The sequence below is a fragment of the Rattus norvegicus genome, chromosome 13 (assembly GCF_036323735.1).
Source record: "Rattus norvegicus strain BN/NHsdMcwi chromosome 13, GRCr8, whole genome shotgun sequence".
Taxonomy (NCBI): Eukaryota; Metazoa; Chordata; class Mammalia; order Rodentia; family Muridae; genus Rattus; species Rattus norvegicus.
In genome coordinates this window covers 106579669-106605148 of record NC_086031.1, presented here as the reverse complement: position 1 = coordinate 106605148, position 25480 = coordinate 106579669, and the positions used below count along the sequence as shown (strand labels likewise).

The 25480-nt window shown below is 46.3% G+C and overlaps 1 protein-coding gene across 2 annotated transcripts in view; it reads left to right on the top strand.

Moving 5' to 3' along the window:
- Positions 1-25480, top strand: part of Hhat (hedgehog acyltransferase) — a 256089-nt gene that overhangs the window by 209575 nt on the left and 21034 nt on the right. For both annotated transcript variants that reach the window (NM_001398579.1, XM_039091516.2), the window contains 1 exon segment: positions 4500-4644. In NM_001398579.1, coding sequence (NP_001385508.1) covers positions 4500-4644 — 145 coding nt within the window.

Genomic DNA, 25480 nt, shown 5'->3' with positions numbered 1-25480 from the left:
GGGTGACTGAGCTGCAGATGTGGCTCTGTTTGCACATGTGCCTGCATCCTAGACACAATAGACCACAGGAGTGAATGCTATTATCGGATGTCAAAGAGCCCAAAGGAAATGAAGGATTTATAATAAGGATTTATAACATTCTACTTTTGATATAGCTAGGTGGTCCCAGGGAATAAACCTTGTTTTTCTGTCTTGGGACATCTAAGAGTCGTATTAATTTAAAAACAACACAACTGGGACTGGAGAGATGGCTCAGCAGTTAAGAGCACTGACTGCTCTTCCAGGGGTCCTGAGTTCAATTCCCAGCAACCACATGGTGGCTCACAACCATCTGTAATGGGATCCAGTGGCCTCTTCTGGTGTGTCTGAAGACAGCTACAGTGTACTCACATAAATAAAATAAGTAAGTCTAAACAAAACCCCAAAAACCCAACAACAACCATAAGCCAGTGGCTGTGACCCAGGTTCTAGGGTAGAGAGATCCGTAATATCAACCTATGTCTATTGGCAGCAACCCTCATTATCTGCAGTTTTGATTCCATGGTTTAATTACTTGAAGTCAACTGTGCTCTGAAAGTACTACCTGGAAAATTCTAGAAATAACCAATGTATATGTTTAGACTGTTTGAAGCGCTAAGTAGCCTGGAGAACTCTTGAGCTCTAGCCCACTTCTGTCTTTCCTGAAATGTGACCCTTCTCTCCTTCCAGTATGTCTGATTGTATGAACTACCCACCTACTTGTGGCTCTGTATCCCTCTTAGTTATCAGCCTGGCTGGTGGGTTTTGTATTTGAGGAGTCCTTATAGAATAGGCGGATGCAACATCAAACAGTCCTCAGGGGCAGGCTGGGTCAGACTCTTCACCTTCCCTTGTCCCTCCTTAGCCCTTCCCCAACCCTATCCATGCCCACTCCAGTCATCACAGCTTCCTGTTCCACATGGGCACTCACGGCTTAGCCTCCTACTCTGTGTGGCCTTCCCGTTTAGGTTATATCCCAGCCAGCTGAGCAAGCCCATGGAAGCCTCGTCATTCAACATCTTGTTCTCTGTTGGGTTTTTAATGATTTTAGTCACTTCTAATAAAAGAAGACCTCTGCGAGCTTCACCAGGCTCTATACCCTGACGGTGGGTTACACTGATAAAGGAAAAAGGGGGGGTGGTCTTTCAACTCCCTCCTATACTGTCAGGTTCAGGGTGGAGGACAGACTGACTGGGTTTGGCTCACTGGGCCCTGGGAAGTCAGATTTGTCACAGCAGCCTCTATACTTACAGGGAATTATTTGGACACACCCATGCCAATTCAGATAGCGTACTGTTTCTTGATTTATTATTCTGAGTTCTTCATGTTCATTTCCTGGCCTTCTCCCCAATCACCTCCCAGTTGTTGCTAACTGAGTCAGTACTGCCCACAGAACATCTTCTGCTTTCAAATGCAAACCACAGTGGATGGGCATTCTCTGAAGTGGGTTGCTGGGTAATGAGCATGTCCTTCTCTGCCTTGTGTGCCAGCATCCCCACTTCTGCTCATGGCCTCTGGGGACAGTGAGAGTGGCAGTGTCATCTTGTCTGAGACCTGTGGGCTGGAGGGCCAGCTCGGTCACTGTCCCCCAAATGGCTTGTTCATGCCGAGGCCACACTGTGTGTGGTGGCCATAAAAGCCCCTGTAAAGTGGCATGGGATGAGGAAATTGTGGCAGGGAGATGCCCCTCCACAGTGGGATCTGTGCTTCTGAAACAACCCAGCAGCACACAGTTGAGAGATGGACCAGGATGGAAATTGATTTCTCTAGACTGAGGGGACTCTGACTAAGTTAATGTCACATCAGGTCACCACAGCAAGACCCTGCTGAGAGTCACCCTCCGTACTGGTCTCTGCCTATGTGACTCACCCAGACTGCTGCCATGGAGCCTGTGAAATCTCAGCACAGCTGAAGCCGGTGGCCTCAGAGAACTGTTAGGAAATGTCTACACCTTTCTCTCGCTCCCCGTTCCTGTACCTGTAGGCTCAGCTGAAACATTTGTCAGAATGTGGTGCTGCCCCTGGCTCTACTCTGAACACACAGATGTCTTTATGGGGTTCTCACGCCTCCTGCCATGGTGGGGTGGCCTTACTGGGAAGGGCAGCTGCAGTGTAAAGGACGAGGCATAAAGGCTTGGTTTGCTTTGTAAAATCTGTGAGGAACTACCAAAGGGGCATGAAGTGCGGACCCAGGAAGGATAACAGAGCTGTGCTCACTAGGAAGGTCCCTCTATCCATAGTCCTTTAGTACTGCAGTCAGTCGCCTTCTCAGCTGCTGCTGCTACTACTGCTGCTGTGTGCTGTTGAGAAACTGTATCAGTTCCTTGTTAAAATGTCAAAATGCCCAACAAAGGCAGCTTCCAGAAGGAAGGGCTTATTTTGCCATACAGTTTGCCAGTTCTGTCCATCATGCTGTGAAAGTCATGGAGGCAGGAACATGAGGCAGCTGGCCACATCGCGCTCACAGGCAGGAGGCAGGGGAGATGAATACTGGCGCACAGCATTCTCTGTCTCACTTTATCTCTTTGTGTGTCTTTGTCCTTCTATGTGTGTATCTCTGTATCTCTCTGTCTCTCTGTCTCTCTGCCTCTATGTATCTCTTTCTATCTCTTTATCTTTCTCTGTCTCTCTGTGTGTCTCTGCCTCTCTCTCTGTCTCTGTCTGTTTCTCTCTGTGTCTCTCTTTGTCTCTCTGTCTCTATCTGTCTCTATGTATCTCTTTCTATCTCTTTCTTTATCTCTATCTTTCTCTATCTTTCTCTGTCTCTCTCTCTGTGTCTCTCTCTGTCTCTGTCTCTCTCTGTCTCTCTCTGTCTCTCTCTGTCTCTGTCTCTCTCTCTCTCTCTCTCTCTCTCTCTCTCTCTCTCTCTTTCTCATGCAGTCTAGGACTTGCTTTCACTCAATTAACCCAGTCTAGAAACATGACTAGTCACAGACTCATGTAGAGGTTTGTTTCTGTGGTGAATTCTAAATTCCATCAAATTGACAATCACAGCGTTTCTCTCATACACCTTACCTCATAGCAAGTCAGGTTGTTGCAAGGGGCTGGCTGACTTCCTAGGGTCAAGGCCGCCAATCTAGAAGGTCACTGTCTTAGGCTTTTACTGCTGTGAACAGACACCATGATCAAGGCAAATCTTATAAGTAGCATCATTTAACCAGGGCTGGCTTACAGGTTCAGAAGTTCAGTCCATTATCATCAAGGTAGGAAGCATGGCAGCATCCAGGCAGACGTGGTGCTGAAGGAGCTGAGAGTTCTACATTTTGTTCTGAAGGCAAACAAGAGTAGACTGGCTTCCAGGCAGCTAGGAGGTAGTTCTCTCAAAGCCCACCCCTACGATGGCATAGTTTCTTAAACAAGGCAACACCACTTCTTCTCATAGTGCCACTTCTGGGCCAAGCATATTCAAACCACCACAGTCACTGAGATCTTGATCCTGGTGACTTTGGTCTTGATGTGGCGCTGTGCCATAGGGAACAATTTAAACGTGATTTTGTCTATGGATTTACAGGCAGAGTGGGTAAGAAGGCTGCTCCATCCCAACCAGCTTTAGAACTTACAAGACCAGAGGGAGGCCCAGTGTGGAGGAAGTAACATCGTTGGTGTGCATCACTTCTTTTGGTAGAACAAATATGTCATAGGCTAGAGGTTTTGAAGACTGTCTCAGCAATGACCTAGTAGCTGCAGGCACAGGGGGAAGAAGAGTGACAGGAGGATGTCCTGCTGGCTGTAGGTCAACTTGACAGAAGGTAGAGTCATTTGGAAGAGAGAACCTCAATTGAGAAAAACACTCCACAAGATTGACCTAATTGTCCAAATCAAACATCGATGTGAGAGGGCCTAACTCACTGTGGGGGATGCCACTCCTGGGGTGGTGGTCCTCGGTTCTGTAACAAAACATGATTAGCAAGCCATGAGGAGCAAGCCAGTCAGCAGTACTCTTCTCTGGCCTCTGTATCAGTTCCTTTCCATAAGTTCCTGCTGTGAGTTCTTGCCTCGATGATGGACATGTAAGCTGTAAGGTGAAATGAACCCTTTTCCCCCTTGGTTTGCTTTTAGTCATGGAGTTTATCACAGCAATAGGAACACCCAGACAGAAGTTGTCTCAGTTAGGGTTTTACTGCTGTGAACAGACACCATGACCAAGGCAACTCTTATAAGGACAACATCTAATTGGGGCTGGCTTACAGGTCCAGAGGTTCAGTCGATAATCATCAAGGCAGGAACATGGCAGCATCCAGGCAGACATGGCGCTAGAGGAGCTGAGAGTTCTACATCTTGTTCTGAAGGCAAATAGAAGTCTGTTTTGAGGCAGCTAGGAGGAGGTCTTAAAGCCCAACCCCACAGTGACACACTTCCTTCACCAAGGCCACACCTCCTAATAGTGCCACTTCCTGGGCCAAGCATACACAAACCATAACAGAAGTAAACCTTAGCCATAGTTCTGCTCCCGCGGTGAGATGCCTCTTGTTCCCCTCACAGGCCCGGCACCTCTCCCCACAAGCTCGCCGTCGACTACACGCTCTGCTGGCCTCCTGCTCTACCTCCATGCTGATCCTCTTCAACCTGGTGTTCCTCGAGGGAATTCAAGTTGGAAAAACCTACTGGAACAGGATCTTCCTGCAAGGTGAGTGGCCTCGCAGCCCTGCGTGCCGCCGTATGCTCTCCTTATATGCAGATGCTATTATTGACTTGAGAGTCTCGGGAGAGTCACATGTATGACATGTGACCAGCAAGTGTCAGCTGGGAGCGGCTTCTGGTCCCCTGTGACTGCAGCGCTACCTGTGTGTAGGGAGCTCATGTTGGCTGCCTGTGCTGCTTGATGTCCAGATGTGGGACCCCAGCTCCATAGAGTTTCCATGCTCATCCTCACCACATCTCCAATGCTGTGACTTCTTCCTGTGCTCCCCCGGTATCTCTAGATCCCAATCTTCAGCAGGCGAGCAGGCCAACCTTGTTGCATTTATGCTCTGGAGTCTTGCTGGCAAGTCTTCTTGTGCGGTCCTGGAGCTGTGGTCCTGGGTCCTGTGTTGTATTTATAAAAAATAAATAAAGAGCGAATGTATATATTTTGGTGCATGTGTGGCAGGGTCATGCTGAGGCATCCCTTCCCCCTGAGGGACCAGCCACAAGATAGTATGGTATAGAATAGAGTTTATTTAGGGCACGGGGACGGGAGTTGAGAGGGTGATAGAGACAGAGAATGGCAGAGAAAGATTAGAGGAGTAAAGGCCAGGCATGAGCATGTGGAGAGAGAGGGAGGGGAATAAGGAGGAAGGAATGGAAGGGCAGGGCAGGAGTGAGAAGGCAAGAGCAAGAGAGAGCAGAGGGGGCGAGCAGTGCCTTTTATAGTGAGTCCGGCACACCTGGCCGTTGACAGGCAACCATGGGGCAGAGCTTAGACAAAATGCTAACAGACCTGGACACTTGTCTCTGAACATCATTACCCAATCATTTATTTTAAAAAGTAGACATGTGTGTCCGTGTGTTTGTAGACACATGTGTGCGATGGCATATGTGCACGAGAGGTCAGAGGACAACTCTGTGGAGTTGTTTCTTTCCTTTTACCTTCACAGGGGTTCCAAGGATAACTCGGGTTACCAGGCTTGCTGGCAAGTACCTTTATCCACTAAGCCATCTCATTGGCCCCAACTGTGGGCTAATCTTCTGTTTCATGCACACCCCCACCTCCAGCAAAGCTACATCTGTGTCAGGTAGAATGTTAGTGTGTGTCAGTTGTGAAAACTTTACAGATTGTCATTATCTTTGGTCAGCACTCCTCCTGGGCTGGCATTAAGACACTCTGGGACTTCTGAAAGCTGAGAGTAGAATATTCCCTGAGCATAGCGCTGTACTCACTGTACTTTCAAAGGAAAGATCCCCTGTCCCACTTCCTTTTCCTATGCTTGGGGTTGGGGAGTCCTGGCTAAGCAGTGGTGGTGAAACTAGACATGGTTCATCTGTTATCTCTGTGTTGGGTACCCAAGGAGCCACAGGTATTTCTGTGGTGGCTCTCTCTTTTCACACCAGAAATATTTACCCAGCACAGCTGCCAGATGCCTGGATATCAGCCATGAATGTAGACTGTGTGGCTCAGTGGGCCCACTAGATCCCATTTGATTTTGATCTTGTCACTGTAAAAGCCCCTGTTTGATGTACTTCCTGTGATGTTCAGCTGATGGTTCATAAAGAGATCACATGCTTTGCAGATAGGAACTTCTCTCCAATAAAGACGAGAGGTGGCAGGTGCAAAGGATGGGGTGATAGGGTGACCGGGTCCTACTCTTCTTGCCTGCTGCCTCAGAACATGACAGGCATAGGGAGACCTGGGTTAGGGGGAGCTGACCTTGGCCTCCTTGTCATCTAATGAAAAGACTCTGATTTCCACTTCAGTAAATCAAATACATCAGAGTTTTGCCAATCACCATGAACGTAAGGATGGAATGGGAAGTCTGTGCTGCGTGTGTGTGGGGCCTCGCCCAAGATCTAAGCACTCAGGGTGCTAAGGGTGAATGTTCAGGGTCTGAGGCTAGCCTCAGCTACCAGTGAGACCCCGTATCCAAGGAAAGATGGGGGAGATAAAAGAAACACAGATTATAAATATGGAAGCCAAACACAAATGATTTCCATGTGACACTGGACTAGGGTAACTGTGCAGATGTCTGAGTGAGCTGCTGGAGGCCAGTAGGCAGAGTGGTTGGCTTTCCACAGCAGGTGGCCATCACCCAGGAGTGGTGTCTAAGCTGAGCACCAAGAAGGCCATTGTGCCAGGGAAACTCAAGATGGCCGCCACAGCAGGAACTCCACTCTTGGCGGATCTTCACTGTACGTACTCATTACTCAGGGTTGAGGAGATGACTCAGCAGGTTCAGGTCCTCAGCAGCCATGTAGAAACCTTGTATTACCATGCATGTGCCTGAGACTCCAGGGCTGAGCTGTGGACAGGCAGCAATGGTATAGCATTGGGTTGGGAGGGCGGGGATAAGAGGATTTCTGGGGCTTCCTTGCTACCAGCCTAGCTTGGCTTCAGGTTCAGTGAGATATCCCATTTCAAAGGGATGAAACAGAGAGAGAGAGAGAGAGAGAGAGAGAGAGAGAGAGAGAGAGAGAGAGAGAGAGAGAACCCTTGATACTATCCCCTGGCCTCTGAACACATATAAAAATTTACATATGCACATATACACCTGTGACCCCCACCTCCTACACACCCAGTCATTTTTCTAAGCTATATCACTTAAGACTTAGAATGTTTGATCACTTCCACATCCTTGTCTTGGCATCAGGGAAGAGAAGAGAACAAGGAGGCCAGTGGGCCTGATACCGAAGGACATGATACGTGGCATTTCTGCTCATGTCCCCATTGGCCAGAACCAGTTATGTTACCCCCTCTCAGGTGCCAGGATGGAGCTGTGGGAAACAGGCAGGTGTTGGCGTGTATCAGTGGTCTGTGTCATGCAGTCACCCAGCCAGAGATGCCCCAGAGGCTGTGGAAAGCTTCAGTTGTGCTTGAGGAAGAGGGAAGACCAGTGACTGACACATGAAAGTCAACTGCAGTCAAGGCTGCGGGAGTGGACTCAGAGCCAGGAGCTAGTTGCCTGCAGTAAGAAGTGGGGGCAGACCTGGGGCACGTTGGTGCTGAAGCAACAGAGCAAGATCTACAGAGCGCCCTTGCTCTTCCTGCATGGCAGGAGGCTCATAGCACCGCTTGCCCGGCACCCGCAGACCTGCCAGTATATGGGGCCAGCATTCTGTGCCCTTCTGTGGCCTGCAGTAAGACACAGTGCTTCTGCCCTCCTTGTACTCAGGAGGATCGGGGATTCTGATTCCTTGCATAAGACTCTACAATCATTTCTCATTGGGGCTTTCTAGACAGACAGACCTGCTGGGATCTTGACCAGTCTGTTTCCTGAGAAGCTTGAGTCAAGCAATGTCTGCTGGGATTTTGTCAGTTGCCCCATAAGTCATTTTCTTGTTGAGGTCTTTCCCTCCCAGACCTGGGTTTTAGATCTCTCATGGAAGGAAGGGAGCCTGATGGTGGAAAATCTCCCATCCTGGCAAGCCTGACTGTCTCATAACCTGATAGAGTTGGCTGTTATAAATATTCATGTTTTGGTAGAAGAACTAATTAATGAGTTGGTAGTAAGGAAATAGCTGTTATAAATATTCATGTTTAGGTATAAGAACTAATTAATGAGTTGGTAGTATGCATCCTCAGGTCCTGCTGGGAGGGTTAATAGATCAACATTCTAAAACTGAGAAGGAAAATCAGACCTCTGAAGTCATCGGGTCCTCTAGGACCCCGGAAGGGCCTGTTACCTTGTACGTGTAGCTGCTGGTGGATGTTTCAGGGCATCCTGACTCATCCTGCAGCCTGGGCATCTCTAACCTCTGCTTCTGGGTGTAAGATCAGTTCCTGTTGCTCACCTTTCCACAGAGGGGATGTGACGAAGACGTCAGGAGATCTGTCTCCAGGGAATGGCTCATATTCAAGCTCAGAATCCGGGCAGCAGGACTTGACAGACGTCCCTTCCTCTGTGCTGTGATAGCTTAGGTATTGCTGTAGAGACAAAGAAGCTCTTAGTCATCCCTATGGATCCTAACTCAAGGAGTCAAGCAACACAGGGAAGGGACAGAGATTATTAAGGGTTTGCAAACACCATTGTCTTAGTTGCTTTTCTGTTGTGATAAAACACCAGACAATACCAACTGTACAGTCCATTATGGCTGCAAAGTCATAGAGGCAGGGACTTGACATATCTGGTCACATTGCTTCTGCAATCAGAGAGATGAATGCCTGTCTTCAGATTGCTACCTCCCATTTATGAAGTCCAGGCCCTAGCCCACAGGGATGAAACCACCCTCCTTTAGGGAGGGTCCCCTCCAATTCACATAAGTAAGATAGCTCTTCCCAGGCATGCCAGAGGCTAATTTACTGTAAACAATTTCTCACAAGCATGCTTTTGAAGGCTTGCCTCCTAGCTGACTCCAGTCCTGTCAAGTTGGTAGTCTATAGTAACAATCATGCTACGTGTGACTCTTCCTGGGAAGATATGAACAAATGTCTGCCCTCCTCCCCCACCGCCTAGAACTTGACACATTAAAGCAGTAATTCCATGCAAGCTTAGTGAACCAGTGAGTTCAACACAGTTACTTATGGTGTGAGGTTTCTTAAAAGGGTATGGGAAACTCAGAGACAGCCGCACCACTGAACAGCTCAACCACAGCATGGAGATGGCTCACAAAAGCTGCATCCCTGGCGCTCTCTGAGCAGCCTGCAGGCAACTCCAAAGAAGAGTCTCCTCCCATGTGCAACGGCTGCCACTCATACCATCTTGGAGAATGGGCTTCATGACTCTTAACCTTCTGAACTTCTGAGTCTTTTGTAGGCCCCTGAGTCTTGAGTCTTACGACCCTCCATCTAGGAGGGAATGCTGCAGTTCATAGTTAGGGACAGGTTTGGCACAGCAAACAGATAATAATGCACACAGAGACAAACTTGCCAATTCTGCAGGGACATGGAAACTGTAGTCACCAGATCTAACGGAGATGGGTGTACCCAGATGCATGGTTACTAATTTCTACTGACTATGACTGCACACATAGATACATACTAATTCTCTGGGCGCTGTTTCCCACCCCTCTGATGTTCCTACCTGTATCTCACGGGATAGCTTGAAAGACTGACCTCAGAGTCTCTGATGCCATAAACCCGGTTGCAGCCAGCTTTGTTCTAAGCTGCCAAGTTTACCGTAGTGCTTTCACAGCAGCCTTCAGCCTGGACTCCGAGTGAGAGAGAAGGCTGGGAGACTGGGTCCATTTTTTTCTACTGTGCACCTTCCCCGCTCTGATACAGAATGGAATGCCTGGTAAAAAGCATGGGGCTCTGGCATGTGTAATGCTCATAGCATTTATCAGTAAGACTTGCCTCCATTGCTGAGATAATTCTGCAGAGAGTAAGGATTCCACGTCTTCCTCTCTAATATTAATGTGCATGCGCATAATGGGTATGCACAGTGTGTGTGTGCGTGTGTCTACATATACCATTTAAACATGCTTTAAGGGGTTGGGGATTTAGCTCAGTGGTAGAGCGCTTGCTAAGGTCCTGGGTTCGGTCCCCAGCTCCAAAAAAAAAAGAAAAGAAAAGAAAAGAAAAAAAACATGCTTTAAACTACTTAAAGTTTTGCAGATCTAAGGAGGACGTGGCTGGAGATCTTGTGCTACCTGCTTACTCTAGGATGAGCTACTCTGGGCTACCCTTGACAGAGACAAGCACAAAGTGCTGTTTATGTAATATTTGTTTGCAGAAGTTTTGCGATGGAGAAGCTTCAACCTTCCAGGCTGACGTAAGAATTGGTTTCTTTGGCAGGCAGCTGTTGCGTTCTGCTCTGCAAAGATATCAATGAGATGTAACTCTGTGTTTTATGACTTTTCCTGGGGAGACATAACAGACATCTGTTCATACCAGATAAGGTACTCACAGACCAAGAAAGGATTCCGTTCAACCTCTCTTAGTGAACCAGTGAGTTTGCTGGGGTTATTTGCATGAGCGTAGGTGACTCAGGCAGCTGATCTGTGAGAGTCACATAATACACATGTGAGTGAACCTGCACACAGATCCCTCCAACATTAGCCTCACTCCTTGGCACACACATGCAGGTGTGTCTCACTTTCCACACACTACGCACACACACACATGTACCCAAATACATACATACCTGTATACAGACCCCCCAACATCCTCCTTCCTGACTTCTTGCACAACTGCATGTGTGCGCCATGTACACACACACACACACACACACACACACACACACACACACACACACACACGTTTGTCTTCTTCCTTATCACCTCATGTAGTTTGGCAAACCTTGACTCAACGCTTCACTCCATGAGGGGCTCCTCGTCCGGAGGAACCTGGTTCCTTTCCCTCTGGATTCCAGTGAGGGAAGAGAGTGTTCTGTTGTGCATGTCAGAACCCCAGCACTCCCCAAATCTGCTTGCTATTTCTGGTGGAGGGAGGAGAAAGTGTATTTTGTCCCCGGTTGCTAGCTTGTCCAGACAGTTTATTCACCTCCTGATGCAAATGCTTCTAGACAGGAACTTTCTTTAAAGGCAAACTGAAGTGTGGCACCAGAGTTCTAAGAGCTCTGCTGTGATGTAAAACCCCCTCCCTCCCGTCTCCTCTCGTTCTTGGGAGTGAAATTTCACTCATGATGTCTTGTGCGTGAGTGAAGACAGAGGGCAGATGTCAGCACCTCCCAGGCTGCTTTCTCACTTCACTGGACCTCAGTTCAAATGGAGCTTATACCTCCTTAGAGCTAGACGCTAGAACAATGTTCTCAACCTGGGGGTCGCAACCCCTCTGGGGTGGAACTACCTTTTCATAGAGGCCACAAATCAGATATCCTACTCATTAGATGTTTGCATTACAATTCATAACAGTAGCAAAATTAGTCATGAAGTAGCAACAAAAATAATTTCATGGTTGGGGTGGGGGTTACCACAACATGAGGAGCTGCATTAAAGGAGCTGTATTAAAGGGTCGTAGCATTCCGAAGGCTGAGAACCACTGCTCTAGCAATGGGTCTGCTGTGGTGGCTCTTAGCATCTACCCTGGTTTCACTTCTGTTGCTGTGGTAAAACACGCTTACCAAAAGCAGCTTCTGGGAGGAAATGACTTACTTCAGACTACCGTTCCAGATTACAGTCCATCACTGAAGGAAAACTAAGGTAGGAATTCAAGCAGACAGTCACATCACACATACCATCAAGAGCAGAGAAAAACAAATGCATGCCTGCTTGCTTGCTCTCCTGTGGCCCTCTCCTGTCTGATATGGTCCAGGAGCCCCTGTGTGGGTCCCACCTCAATAATCAAGACAATTCCCATAAGCATACGCACAGGCCAACCCGCCTCAGACACTTCCTCAGCAGGACACTCAACACAGCTAGAATTCAGCATCACAACATCTGGGTTTAAGTCTGAGACGTGGTGACTTCTTTGCTCCCTGCCACTTTGTCACCCATGTCACCAGCCATACGAGGTGAGAAGAGAGACCCAGGCAGCAGAGTATCTGGAGGCTCTCTGGCTCTGGGGGAGTTTCTGAAGTCACTAGGAAAGACGTTCAGCCAGGATGCCTAGAGATGCTCTGTTCTGTGCGCATGCATGAAACTCTTTCCTGCTAACCAGGGATTCTGCGAAAGAGGGGAACGTTGTAAAGTGTCATTAAACAGAACTGCATAGATGTGACTGATCAGGTAGGAGAGAAGCGATTGTGTATATTTACAGCTTTGGAACCCTTTCACTTTCATCAACTGCTGACCACTTACTATCCCCACCCCATCTTCTTGTCCCCAGTCATCCGATTGCAGGGTTGCTATTCAGTGTCTCCAGGTATCATTCCAGTTCCTCAGAGAGGTCAATACCTTGCTATAAGATAAGGTGAGGGAGGGGCTTGATTTTCCTCTGCAGATAGAGACAAACTGGGAGTGGGATTACTTTTTAGAAAAAGTTTTGTGTTTGTGTGCATGTGTGTACAAGTTTGTGTGTGTTTGTTTGCGTGTGTGTTCAAGTGTTTGTGTGCATGTGCGTGTGCATGTGTGTACAAGTGTGTGTATATGTGTGCATATGTGAGCAGTGTGTGCGTGTGCATGTGTGTGCATGTGCATGTGTGTGCATATATGTGTATGTGTGTGCACTGCATGCATGTGTATGTGTGTTTGTGTGCATGTGTGTACAAGTGTGTGTGTACATATGTGTACAAGTATGTGTGTTCAAGTGTGTGTGTGTTCAAGTGTGTGTGTGTACAAGTATGTGTGTGCATGTGCATGTGTGTACAAGTGTGTGTATATGTGTGCATATATGAGCAGTGTGTGCATGTGCATGTGTGTATGTGCATGTATGTGTGTGTTTGTGTGTGCGTGTGTATTTGTGTGCATGTGTGCATGCATGTGTGCATCTGTCTAAGCTGACAATGTGGAAACCAAGTCTTCAGCATGATTTTACTGTTTATTCTGTGTGGGAAACCCTGCTAATCCCCCATGGTAAGCAAGTCTCTCCAGCTGGTCACATCTAGTTTGAAGATGGCCAGCAGAGACCAAGCTGTGCTTTGTGCCCACTTCATTGTCTATTCTTGCCTGAGAGAAAACAAGTGTTGATCTAGATTGGGCAGCGCTCAGGGCTAGCTAGCATTTGTCGGTCAGCCACTGCTGTGTGGTGCCACCCCAGAATGACTTGAGCTCCTGCTGTTCAGTTCATTAGCCTGTGTGCCAAGCGAAGGCCGGCAGGCCGAGTGCCACCTCTCGAGTGTGTGTGGTTGGTCTTGGTTTAGATTTACTAGCCAAGACAAAATGACAGCGCCCCTAGGGAGATCTGTCTGTCATGGTGGTGATCTGTGTTAGGGTAAGAGAAGCAGTTGTTTGGGAAAGTACCTCAGCGGGCAGCACCTGCTGAGCATGTGCAAGGCCAAATTTACTTCCTTCCTAGTAATAAACAAGCAAACTAGAAACCAAGCTAAGACAAAGCCACACTAACTTGGCATGGCGGCCAAAGTCACCCCAACACCTGTGGATTGTTAACCCTGAGTTTGAGGCCAACCTGGGCTACATAGGGGGTCTGAGGGCAGCCTGGGCTATATAGTAAGGCTTTCTCTTAAAAGAAAAAAAGTCATAAACAGAAGGATGGCAGTATGTGAGGAGGCCAGGCAGAGCCACCCACCATGGCCATCGAGGAGGCACCGGCAATCCTGATCCCAAGGCAAAGCCAGGGCCTCTCCGGGGCTCCCAGTGGGTTGGAGTTCTTGTGGGCTGGTGTGCAGGAAAGGCTTTGGATAATTCCAAGCAACAGCAAAGACTGAAGGGCAGCCACTGCCTTCTTATTCACCAGTGTCTTCCGGCATCTCCCGCTAAACCGGGGTGTTGGTTTTGTAGGAGACAGCAGATAGAATGGTGGTGAAGTCATGCTGCCCTGTGCCAGGCTGGCAGGGGGAGGACTGACAGAGCACTGGACCAGCATCCAGCAAGCAGGAGCCTTAGAGCCTCTGGCCTCAGGCAGGAGCTTACCCACTGTAGCAGCCTCTGTGCCTTGGGCTTTCTTTGCCCTCTGACCGTGGTAACAGCCCAGCTGCTGCCCTCTCCAGCTCAGAGAAGCAGGCACTGCTAATTTTAGACACTGAGTATGTCTCCAGGCAGCACGACTCACAACTTACAAAAAATTTTTTTTCCTCTGGTTGCATGTTCATGTGACCCTGAATAACAAAAGAAAAGAAATTAAAAAAAAAAAAACCAACCTCCTCACCTACTAAAGGGAAAGTGAATCCTTTGTCTTAAAATCCAATCTTTTATGTCACAGGGCCATGTCCTTTGCTGTGGGAAGTCTCCTGGGGGACGAGAGGCTTGTCCATAGCAGAAGCCTGGCAGCCTGTTACCTGTGCCTTTGAAGGGCGGGCGGGAGGTAGGAATGAGGGATCAGCCAGGGCACTTGGGGAGCTACATCTGGGCTGCTTTGGGGCTGAAACTCACTGGGTGAAAGACCAGGAGATGCAACTTTTCATTGATAAACCTGGTCTCTCTCCTCCCCGGTGTGTATATTGGGTAGAGGAGCCACTCTAGTTTGTTTTGGGGAGGTCTCAGGTGGGACGCACCTACAGTGGGGAATTTGCATTCTAAATGTTGTCAACCACGTAATGTCGTCATAATGTCGCTGCAGCCAAACTGTTCCAAGCTGAGATCTGAGATTGGGGTACCTGTGTGGTTCATTATGAGAGCAGTTCCCAAAGGAAAGGTGGGACTGGGAGATAGGATGAAGTTTAAGTTCTAAGGGCTTCAAGGCTAGGAGAGTTGTGATCCTTTACGGGCCATTTACATGGCGCCCACCTTATGTCTGTCTCCTTCCTTGCTTATACATCTAGGCTTTTCTGGAGCACTCTGTCCTTACATGGATCCCTTGTTCAGCTTTCGTCATTGTTGGCTTCTTTCATATGTTAATTTTGTTATTCATTCATATTCTCTCTCTCTCTCTCTCTCTCTCTCTCTCTCTCTCTCTCTCTCTCTCTCTCTCTCTCTCTCTCTCTCCTGCTCCTCTGTAGCAGAACTGACCCTGGACATCTTCTGGTCATAGAGATCTGTCTTTGAAGCCCTGCTTTTCTCTCAGCCTGTTTTTTTTTGTTTGTTTGTTTGTTTTTTGTTTTTTGTTTTTCGTTTTTTAAATTCATCTAGAAGAAAAACAGACAAATTTAAACTTAACAGAATTGCTCCTGGTCCTGTTTTGAAATTCCCATTGTGTCCTTGTTGCCCTATAAAGTTGTCCTTTTCTCATATTTAAAGCCAGCATCTCGATTGCTCCTCTCATCTTCATGACTGTGCCCAACAAGAATGTGGGGAGTATTGGGTCACACCTTCTGCACTGCAGGGACAAGATTGCTGTCATCAGTGGTGTCTTCCCTAAACGAGGTGAAAGCACACAGTGAGGAAATAAGAAACACAGGAAGCCTCTCAGCCTACCTGGGCCAGGAGGGAGGGGACAGTGGCCAGGGGAATCTGGCACAAGGCTAAGATCCTTAATAGAGAAGAGTGATGGGAGCAGAGGTGTCCTCAAAGTCCCTATGTCTATTTCATACGACTGGAGGGCCCAGTGATTGTGGTCCAACTGACAGAACGTGCTGCAGTGTTTGGGGACAAAGAACTCTGGGGACAAAAAGGTGAGTGGTCCTGATTGGATGCCAAGTGCCGATTGTCACATAAACAGAAGCTCCACCCACCCTGGCTTTACTGTTGCCCTTGGTTGTCACAGAGGAGGTAGCATCAGAGGTGTGCTTAAGGATTAGGACACAGACCCAAAAGCAGGAAGACTTAATTGCTCACTCAGGAGCTGCAAACCTCTGGGGTCAGATGGGGGAAGATGTGAGATGAGAGAGTTGAGTTGACAGATATGCTGAGGGGCCCCAAGAGTGACCAGAACACCCAGTAATCAAGTCCCTTGCTGAGGACTTTGAAGTGTGCCCTTAGTGCACTGGGCTCTGGGAGGGATGGGGATCTTTGAAAGAGGAACATGATTCTCACTTTTGAAGCAAGCATCTACCTGGATAGCAAGGGTATTTGTACCAGAGGCAGGGGGACCAGCAGGAGCTGGTGTGAGAGAGAATGGGTCCTGCACTGTGGTTGCCAGGTAACAAGGATTGGGAAGATGGAGCTGCAGGGTATCAGCTGGGTTTTCGCAGTGTGCATAGTGTAGTGGTTGTGGTAGCTGATCTGGACAAAAAAAAAAAAAATCCAGATTTCTTGGGAGCCTGCCTTACAACAGGACTTTCCTGGATTTTGGAAAAGCAATAGCCAGTAGATCCCCACTCTGTGCTCTGACCTTTGACTCTGGAGACTGAGGGGACGTGCAAGTCCAAGGACAGAGTCCTTGGTTGACACAGGCGGCTTCGCTCACTCTGTCTACTGCCTTAATGAATGTGTATTTCTCTTTTTTTTTTTTTTTTTTTTTGGTTCTTTTTTTCGGAGCTGGGGACCGAACCCAGGGCCTTGCGCTTCCTAGGTAAGCGCTCTACCACTGAGCTAAATCCCCAACCCCCCGAATGTGTATTTCTCTAAAGAGGGAGTATTAAGAGTTACTTTTTCCTTGTGGACATTTTCCAGGTTCGTTTGCCTTTCCTTCTGAAAAACTTGTCATAATCGAAGTTTCTTCTTTTCTGCTTTGTTCTCAGTATTTTAAGCCTGCACGTGTCTGTATCTGCGAAGTTGCTTCCTCACTACTGAGTCTTACCCAGTGCCCCTTTCCTTATATGCTTAGATATCTTTGGCTGTGTGCCGCCATGATCTGCAAACCCCGTGAGGTGTTTCTGAGGCCTTGTGTGAAGTTGCTGTCCCCTCAGCAGTCTGTGTGTGCATTTCCTGAACACAAAGGGCTAGATATGGTCGTATCTCTTCAAGGAGAGATCAGTCCCCTCCCCGTCTCCTTCAGTGCCAGGAGCCTGGTTTGCTTCCTGTTTACCTTGAGTGGTGACCACAGCCCTCTGGGTCTTTTGTAGCCCACCTGTGAGCTCCAGACTCTGCGACTCTACCCCAAAGCTGGCAGCACAGACAGAATCTAGTCTGGACAGATGGGCAGACAGACAGCTTTATGGCAAGGCAGGCTAAGGACCCCTCTTGCTTCCTTGGGGTCCCACTTTAGTTCCTTATCTCGTTATCTTGGTTACCAGCTTTAAAAATTAATTTATTTTTCTGGCAATTTCAAGTTTTATTTTTCTTCTACTTAGAGAATTGTTCAAAACAGCGTTATCAGAAACAGACATCTTACTTAGAGACAGGAATCTTTCTGTAGAGACCCTAGTGTTTGCTTGAGTCAAACATGCCATTTGGACTGTCTGAGAAATGACAGCACACTTCAGATGTAAATAAGAATTGTCAGCAAGCGCTGTTCCTGTTTTGGGAGGTTGCTCTGTCTCTGGTGTCCCCTGGGTTCCGGAATCTTCATTATAGTCTCGGTGGAAGTGGGTGGCACAGGACTCAGGGGGCAGACACGTGAAGTATGAGACCTGGCACATGGCACCCAACCTCTGAAACACTGAGACCTGGAACACGGCACCCAACCTCTGAAACGCTCAGATTCCCACCTGCAAATTAAGAAAACACCTACCCCACAGGCGACTGTGTAAATCCTGTGTCTTATTCTGTCATAGGGAAGTCACCACTATAGCCCATTGTGGTGGCTCATCTTGGCTGGCAGCTGACAGAACTTGGGGTCATTTGGGAGACAGTTCTGGGTGTGTTTGTGTGGGTGTTTCCGAGCATTAACTCTACAGCCACTTAGAAGACCCTCACTCACACTACCATGATGGACTTCAGCTTTGATGCTGCACCCAAACAAACCCAGTTTACCTTGAGTTGTCTTTGCCACAGCATTGAAAAAGGCAAGGGCTGCAGTTAATATTGATGGTGTTATGTTAACATTATTCTGCCTCCAGGACTCGCTCTCTCTTTTTCAAACATTGGTTACTGCTGTCGTGCAGAAGCACGGACCCCCTTCCTGACACTGCATACAACGTTAAATGGAGCAGAGCTTAAATGCAAGAGCTAGAAGTATGGAACTCTTAGGGAAAATACAGATGGTGGCCGACTATGTTTTCTTAGCTATGGCATCAGAACACAGCAGCCAAAGGGAAAAGCAGATCAACTGACATTATCAAAACTAAAAACACATGGGGTGTTGATGCAGAAGGATTGCTGAGAGTTCCAGGTCAGTCTGACATGCTAAGTGAGTCTGTCTTCAAAACACAATAAAATTTTTTAAAACTTTTTTTTTGCTTTAAAAATATCATCAGGGAAGTGGGGACACAGAACAAGGTTCTGAACCCATGCATCAGATAAGGACCTTCTGACCAGAAGCTGTAGCTCCAATGAAGACAGAGAAAGACTCTGAGCAGTCATCTGTCAGAGAAAAGACAGGGGAAAGGCCCAGCATCTCGAATAATCAGGAGAAGTCACTCAGACCATCAGTGGGTTTCCACCTCACAACATCTAGGATGACTAAAGAAAAGGAAGTGACCAGCTTTGCTTTGGATGCTGGGAAAATGGAGCACGCATCCACTGCCAATGAAAATAGAACACGGGTTTGTCAGGAACCTGAAAGTTCAAATACAGAATTACATAACTCATCAATCTATTCTTGGTTTTGTGTGCAAGAAAAATAAAAGTGTGGGTCCATACAAAACCTGGCACATGTGTGGCCATGGCATCATTACATAGGACAGCCAAACACAGAGCTGTACAGAAATGTATGGTATATGAAGGATTTCTCAGAACACTGCTAGAAACTACTAAAGAGTAAACAATAATTGGTCCGTGTTGTGGAACTTTTCCTGGGGTCAGGTGAATGAATGTCTATTCAGCCCAGATGGAACACTGGCTATGGACAAAATAGATACATGCATGCACATGCACACACATTTATACACACACACATATACACGCATGCACACACATGTATACACACTCACACACATGCACACACATGTATACACACATACACATGTATACACACATGTATACACACATATACACAGTTACATATGCACTCACATGTATATACACATTCACACACATGTATACACATGTATACACACATGCACACACATGTATACACATGTATACACACATGCCCACACATGTATATACACATGCACACACACCAGCCAGTTTCACCTAGACTGGCTTAGGGAACCAGTAAGTTTATTGGAGTTTCCCACAGGATCTTGGGTGAGTCAAAGACCTCACTGACTAGCCCACCCCAACACAGTGACACCTCACAAAAGTTGCAACATTGGAACCCCCTGCTGACTTGTAAGCAGTGCCACAGAGTGTCCTCCTTCAGCCTCTGTAACCTTGGTTATGGATCTTATAACCTTTTTGATTCTTGTAAGCTCTGTGAATCTCCTAAGCCTCCCTCCTGTTTCTGGGAGAGGATTTTCAGTTGGAAGGAAATAGCTACACCACAGCCAGACTTGGCCCTTCTGTCTTTGCCTCTATGCATTTGTCTAATTGTCCACTTGTCTATCAGCCCATCTACTCTGCCTTACACCAGCCCATTAATGTATCGTGCACCCTTCCTCCTGTCTCATGCGATTCTGGTTTTCTCCATCATTTCTCATCCTGTCAATCAAAAATAATGTTCGCAGTAATAATTGATGCTCAAGACCAGGAACCATGCCATTTGCTGCCTTTTATCATGCAACTCTGGCATCTTTAATGTCCATGTGCTCCATAACTTAGCATAAGGTGACTTTGCCTGGCTCTCTGGGGGACACGCTCTTTATCAATCCATCCAGAAACAGATGGAGGTCCAGAAGTGAAGACCGTGAGACAGACCCAGACTTGCCGAGGAGGCAGGGGTGCCTGTACCACATCTTGTCTCTGCTGGCTCCTTAGGGTGGTGTGTGGAAAACCATGAGAACTCAGTGTTGAGTATGTCTGCCTCGCCGCTGCCTTCTGCGTGTTGGATGCCTAGGAGCTGTGTTCCTAACTATTTATACAACGTTGATGATTTTGAGGTTAGCCTGCTCTAAAGCAGCCTCCATCATGAGTCATCCCCCTCAGTGCCACCATTAATTGCTGTGGTGTCAGCTTTTCTCCTACCTGGCCTCCAGAGCATCTGTTGCCTTATTCTAATGTCTGGAGCAGGTTTAGGACGGCCCTAGGAGTCTCTACAGTATGGCGCATCGCAGTGATTCCATTTGGGGAAACTGTTGTAACTGATCTGAGAAGGGCCACCTTCTCATTTTTATTTACCTTTTTGAACATTTGTTTTATTTTAAATTATGTGTGTGTGAGCTGATACCCAAGGAGGCCAGAGACATCATATTCCCTCAGAGCTGGAGTTACACATGGTTGTGTGGAGGCTGGGAACCTAACTCAGGTCCTCTGTAAGAATAGTTAAGTGATCTTAATCACTGAGCTGTCTCTCCACCCCATGACCTCTATTTTATGGAAAGTTTTTAGAAGTCTTCGACTGTCTTTTAAAAATGTGTCAGTTTTCCTTTTCTTCTTGATCTCTATGCATTCGAAAATTTGTGTGTGCATGGTGCATGTGTGCAGTATGTATGTGACTGATGCTTGTATGTGCATGCTGGCATAACTACAAACATGTGCAGGTATGGAGGCTAGAAGTGACTTTGGGTGTCCTCCTCAGTTGCTCTTCATATTAGGTTTTGAGGTAGGGTTCCTCACAGAACCGGAGTTCACTGACTGGCTTAACAAGCTTCCGTTGATCTCCAGAAACCTACCTGGCTATGTACCCCGGCCCCTCAAGGCTAGGGTGGCAGATGTCTGCTGCCATGGGGATCTAAGCTGAGGCCTCCATACTTGTGAGACAAGCACTTCCTTGACCGCGCCATCTCCTCAGCCCCTGGGAATTTTTTGTATGGATTTTGTGTAACAATTTTTGTGGTGTTATGTGTTACTTATTTCTACTCTGTAGCTCCATTATAGTTACTTTTCTATTGCTGTGATAAGACACCATGAATAAGGTGACTCACAGAAGAAAGCATTTATTTGAGCTTATGGTCCCAGAGGGTTAAGAGTCTGTCATGGCAGCGGCAGGCAGCAGGCATAGCGTCCAGATCAGGAGGGTGAGAGCTCATGTCTCCCACTGCATCAAGCAGAGAGCACAAACTGAAAGCAGAGGAGGCCGTTTACTCTCAAAGTCAGCCGCCAGCTGCTGGACCATGACATATTCCTCCCTCATGATCCCTAGCCACCAATGGGGAACAAAGACAAATGTCCAAGACTATAGGGGACATTTTCTCATCCAAACTAGCACAGTAGCTTCCTCCTCCTGCCCTGCTGTAATGATGTTTGCGGATGACAGCATTTTTCACTCTGTCAAGTCTCATTTATGAATTATTTCCGTCACTGTTGGTACTCTCTGTGCACTGCTTAGGAAGTATGCCCATGGTCTCTCTCTGTGCTTCAGTTTTAGAAGCTTTACTTCGATGCCTTTTGTACTTAGGTCTAAAATTCATTTGGGATTAATTTTGTAGATTTCTCTCTGTTTCAGTTTTAGAAGCTTTGCTTCGATGCCTTTTCTACTTAGGCCTCAAGTTCATTTGGGATTAATTTTGTAGAATATTATGAGGTTGAAATCAAAATTTGGAGGAGGGGTTATCTTGGACATCAAATTACCCAGAACCTTCATTGAAAAATCCATCCTCTCTCTACAGATGTGCAGTTCCAGTGTTGGGTCAATACTTTCCTTAGTGAGGTTGTATAATTCTGTCATAGCCAAGCCAAGGTGACTGTCTTCTCTCTTAAGAATTGTCAAGCTTATTCTTGAGCCTTTACACTATCTTACCAGCTTCTATTTAAAAAAAGGGGTTTTATTTTTTGAAACTACATCAAATATATGTAAATTTCTACAGCATTTGGTTTATCCTTGATTTATTTAGAAAGAATAAAACACAAAACTACTAATTAGTGATAATTTCAATCAGTTATAAGTAAAATTATTTATATTCATGGAGAGATAGCTAGATGATGTATTCTGACATGTTCTGGAGTGTTCCTCTCATGTGGAGAGTGACCCATATCTTCCAGTGGAAGTTGGTGATGCAGAAGTTAGTGGAAGATCACAGGTTATATATGATCTACCTGCAGACAGTGGCTTTCATGGGACACCTTGTTAGGACCACTGTTCATCCCAACAGGCAGTTTTGGAGGAAAGGGGGTACTTTTATTTATCTTAATGGACAGACTCTAAATGCAACAGAGTTAATGGCCGAAGCATCTGGAGACCATATACAGCCATTCAGAGGCGTTCAGGGTGGGAGAAACAATACACCCATATGTGCTACTCTGAAAACCTTTAAGCCACATGGACATTAGCCTTAGGCAGTTCAGGTTAAAAAGTAGGTATCTTTTCAGAATTAGTAAGAAATACACATGTTTCCTGGCCCATCTTCTTCCCAGATGATGCTTTCTTATGGTATCTTGCAGAAGGTATACAGTTATATATAGATCCAAAAATTAGAAGAGATCCTGTCCTACCCGAGCCTTGCCACCCCAGTATGTAGAAGAGTTCACTGATGCTTTGGGGGTACAGATAATCGTAGGTGTCTAGAGCTGGAGGCCAGTGCTGGGGGGCTCATCCTGGCACCCAGTCCACTGAGGAAGCCAGCAAAGTGGTATGGAGTTGGCGCCTATCTGAGCCAAAGTTGCTTTGCCTTTGGCAATTCTTCTGTCTTTAACTCTTTGGTATTCTGTGGCCAAAAGACTCATGGTGATAGCAGCAGGGGATTAAGGAAAAAAAGGCTTAGTTACTTGGCTCTTTTCTTTTCTCTTTGGCTCAAGGACCCCATGATAGCCAGGCAAGAGGCTGGGAGTTATTTAACTCTTTCTGAACTAGTGAGAAAAGAAAAGAAAAGAAGAGAAAAGAAAAGAAAAGAAAAGAAATGAGAAAGGAAAATAAAAGAAAAAACGAGAAAGGAAAAGAAAGAGAAGAAGGAAGGAAGGAGGGAAGGAAAGGAAGGAAGAAAAAAGAAAAAGAAAGAGAGAGAAAAAGAGAAAAGAGGAAGAAAGGACATAAAATTCAAAATTCAAGCACACAGAGACACACACATTGGATTAAGCAGAGAAGGGCTAAATCACCTCTTTATTGTTTTTCTTAGTATTTGTACTTTCTCAGGATAATTAATCACATGGTTTTCCAACAGTTTTTACATTCCATAAGTTCATAAGTTTACAGCAATAGTTCATATCCTAGTCTAATAAGGAGTTACAGCAGAATTGTTTACATGTCTTTCCATTAAGACTAGTACCTGACTAAACATTCATTATCTGTTACTAGCTCCATAAGTTCACTAAAGTTTAAAGTAATTTTTTATGTCATTGGTCAACACGGTTTTGTCCAAGAGACAAATCATATGCCTTGTGTCTTTTTAATTGAAGTCTTGTATAGATAAACTAGTCGATCATTTATTTTCTGTCCTTGCACCTACAATAAATTGTCCATTCCCAATTTATGACCTTTTGTTACCAGATACCGGCCTCGTTCCTACCTGGAAGGAATGTTTTCCTTGATCATAAATTTGTTCCAAGCCTGCTTTCTTTTCCTAGTGCATTTAGCCCATGACACATGAATGTTTACAGAGCTCTATGTGTAACTGTTATTCTATAAGGATCTTGTGATTACTTGTATCAATTTAGGGATGCTCTGAAATCATTATCAGGGATTATGAAATCATCAATTTGTCTACACAGAAAGTACATCTTCATATTGATTCTGCAGAAATTTTGTTCAATAGGGTGAGCTGATGCCCAGGAATCATTAGACCATATGATAGTGACAGGAAAGGCATATCAGCAACAATAAGCAATCCTGGGAAGAAGTCTTTTGAGGACCCCGCATTTCAGAGCAAGCACATCACAGCCATCCAAAATGGTGGGCTATCTCTAAAATACTCACTTGCTTTTCATAGCCTTTCTTTAGATGGCTTCTGGCAGGCCAGGTCTCATTTCAAGAGGTCTGCCTTCTCAAAGTATTCTCAGAACATAATTCATGATTAAAAAATAGCTTTGTGTGATGTTTGGATGAGAATGCTCCCCATAGGTTCATATACTTGAATGCTTGGGTCTCAGTTGGTAGAACCATTTGGGAAGGATTAGAAGGTGTGGCCTTGTCGGAGAAGGATGACAGTGGGGGCAGGCTTTGGAGTTTCCAAAGCCCACACCATTTCCCATTTGCTGGTGCCATGGGTCAGGATGTAAGCTCTCAGCTATTGTTCCAGCACTTTGCCTGCCGGTGTGCTCCTCATTCCTGCCATGATGATCATGGACTCTAGCCCTCAGAAGCTGAAGCCCCAAATAAACTCTTTATTTTATGAGTTGCCCTGATCAGAGAGTGTTAACACAGCAATATGTGAAAGTAACTAATGAAGCATTCCATTTTAAAAGAATTCTTTCCAAAGTTACTTTGTTTCTGACTCCCAGCATAGCAGACAAGCTAAGGGTCCAAGTTCTGCTTCTGACATCTCTAATGAATGTTGCCAGTTTTCCTATACACTAAGGACATTTAACCTTGAAATCATTATTTCCTAAACACTAGAACAACTTGGTGTGTGGCCTGGGGTGCCCTGCGGGGAGCTGTAGGCAAAAATCAGCAGCTTTGTAAGGGGTAAAGCTTCTTGAAGTTTCATTGTTGCCCACAACCTCTGCAGCAGTCATTTGGAGACAAAGTTGCTAGGCCATCGCTTCTATTGCATGTACAGTCCTCACAAGCTTCTCTCCAAGGGAAGTCATTTTAATTTCTGTGCTGTATATAGATAACAAGGTTGGCGGTTTGTATTTGACCCCCAGCTCAGCAGATAAGGAGTTTCTATTACTGTGATATAACACCTTGACAAAAAGCAAGTTGGGGAGGAAAGGGTTTATTTGGCTAACGCTTCCGTCATTGAAGGAAGTCAGAAGAGGAACACAGACAGGGCAGGAACCTGGAGGCAGAAGCTGATACAGAGGCCATTGAGGGATGCTGCTTACTGGCTTGCTCCCTATTGCTTGCTTAGCCTGCTTTCTTATAGAACCCAGGACCACATACACCATACACAGTGGGCTGTACCCATCCCCATCAATCACTAATTAAGAAAATGCCTTGTAGGCCTGCCTGCCTGCCTATGACCAAGTCTTATAGAGTCACAGGCTTAATGTGGCTCTCAGATGATTTGTACTAAGTTGACATAAAACTATTCAGAACACTGGGCTGTGTCACCATATTCCAATTATGTTTGCTTATTACTACAAGAGCATTTGTTGAGTGAGAAGCTGGACTTTAAAGCCAGTTTGCAAAAGCTCTTGAACTTATCTATACATATTATAACACTAAACACAAAAGCCCCCACTTCCTCCCTGGCCTGGCCTCTGGCTTTGCTGGGGTCAGTTCACCATGTCTTACCCTCTCAAGCATCTTCTGCACTATG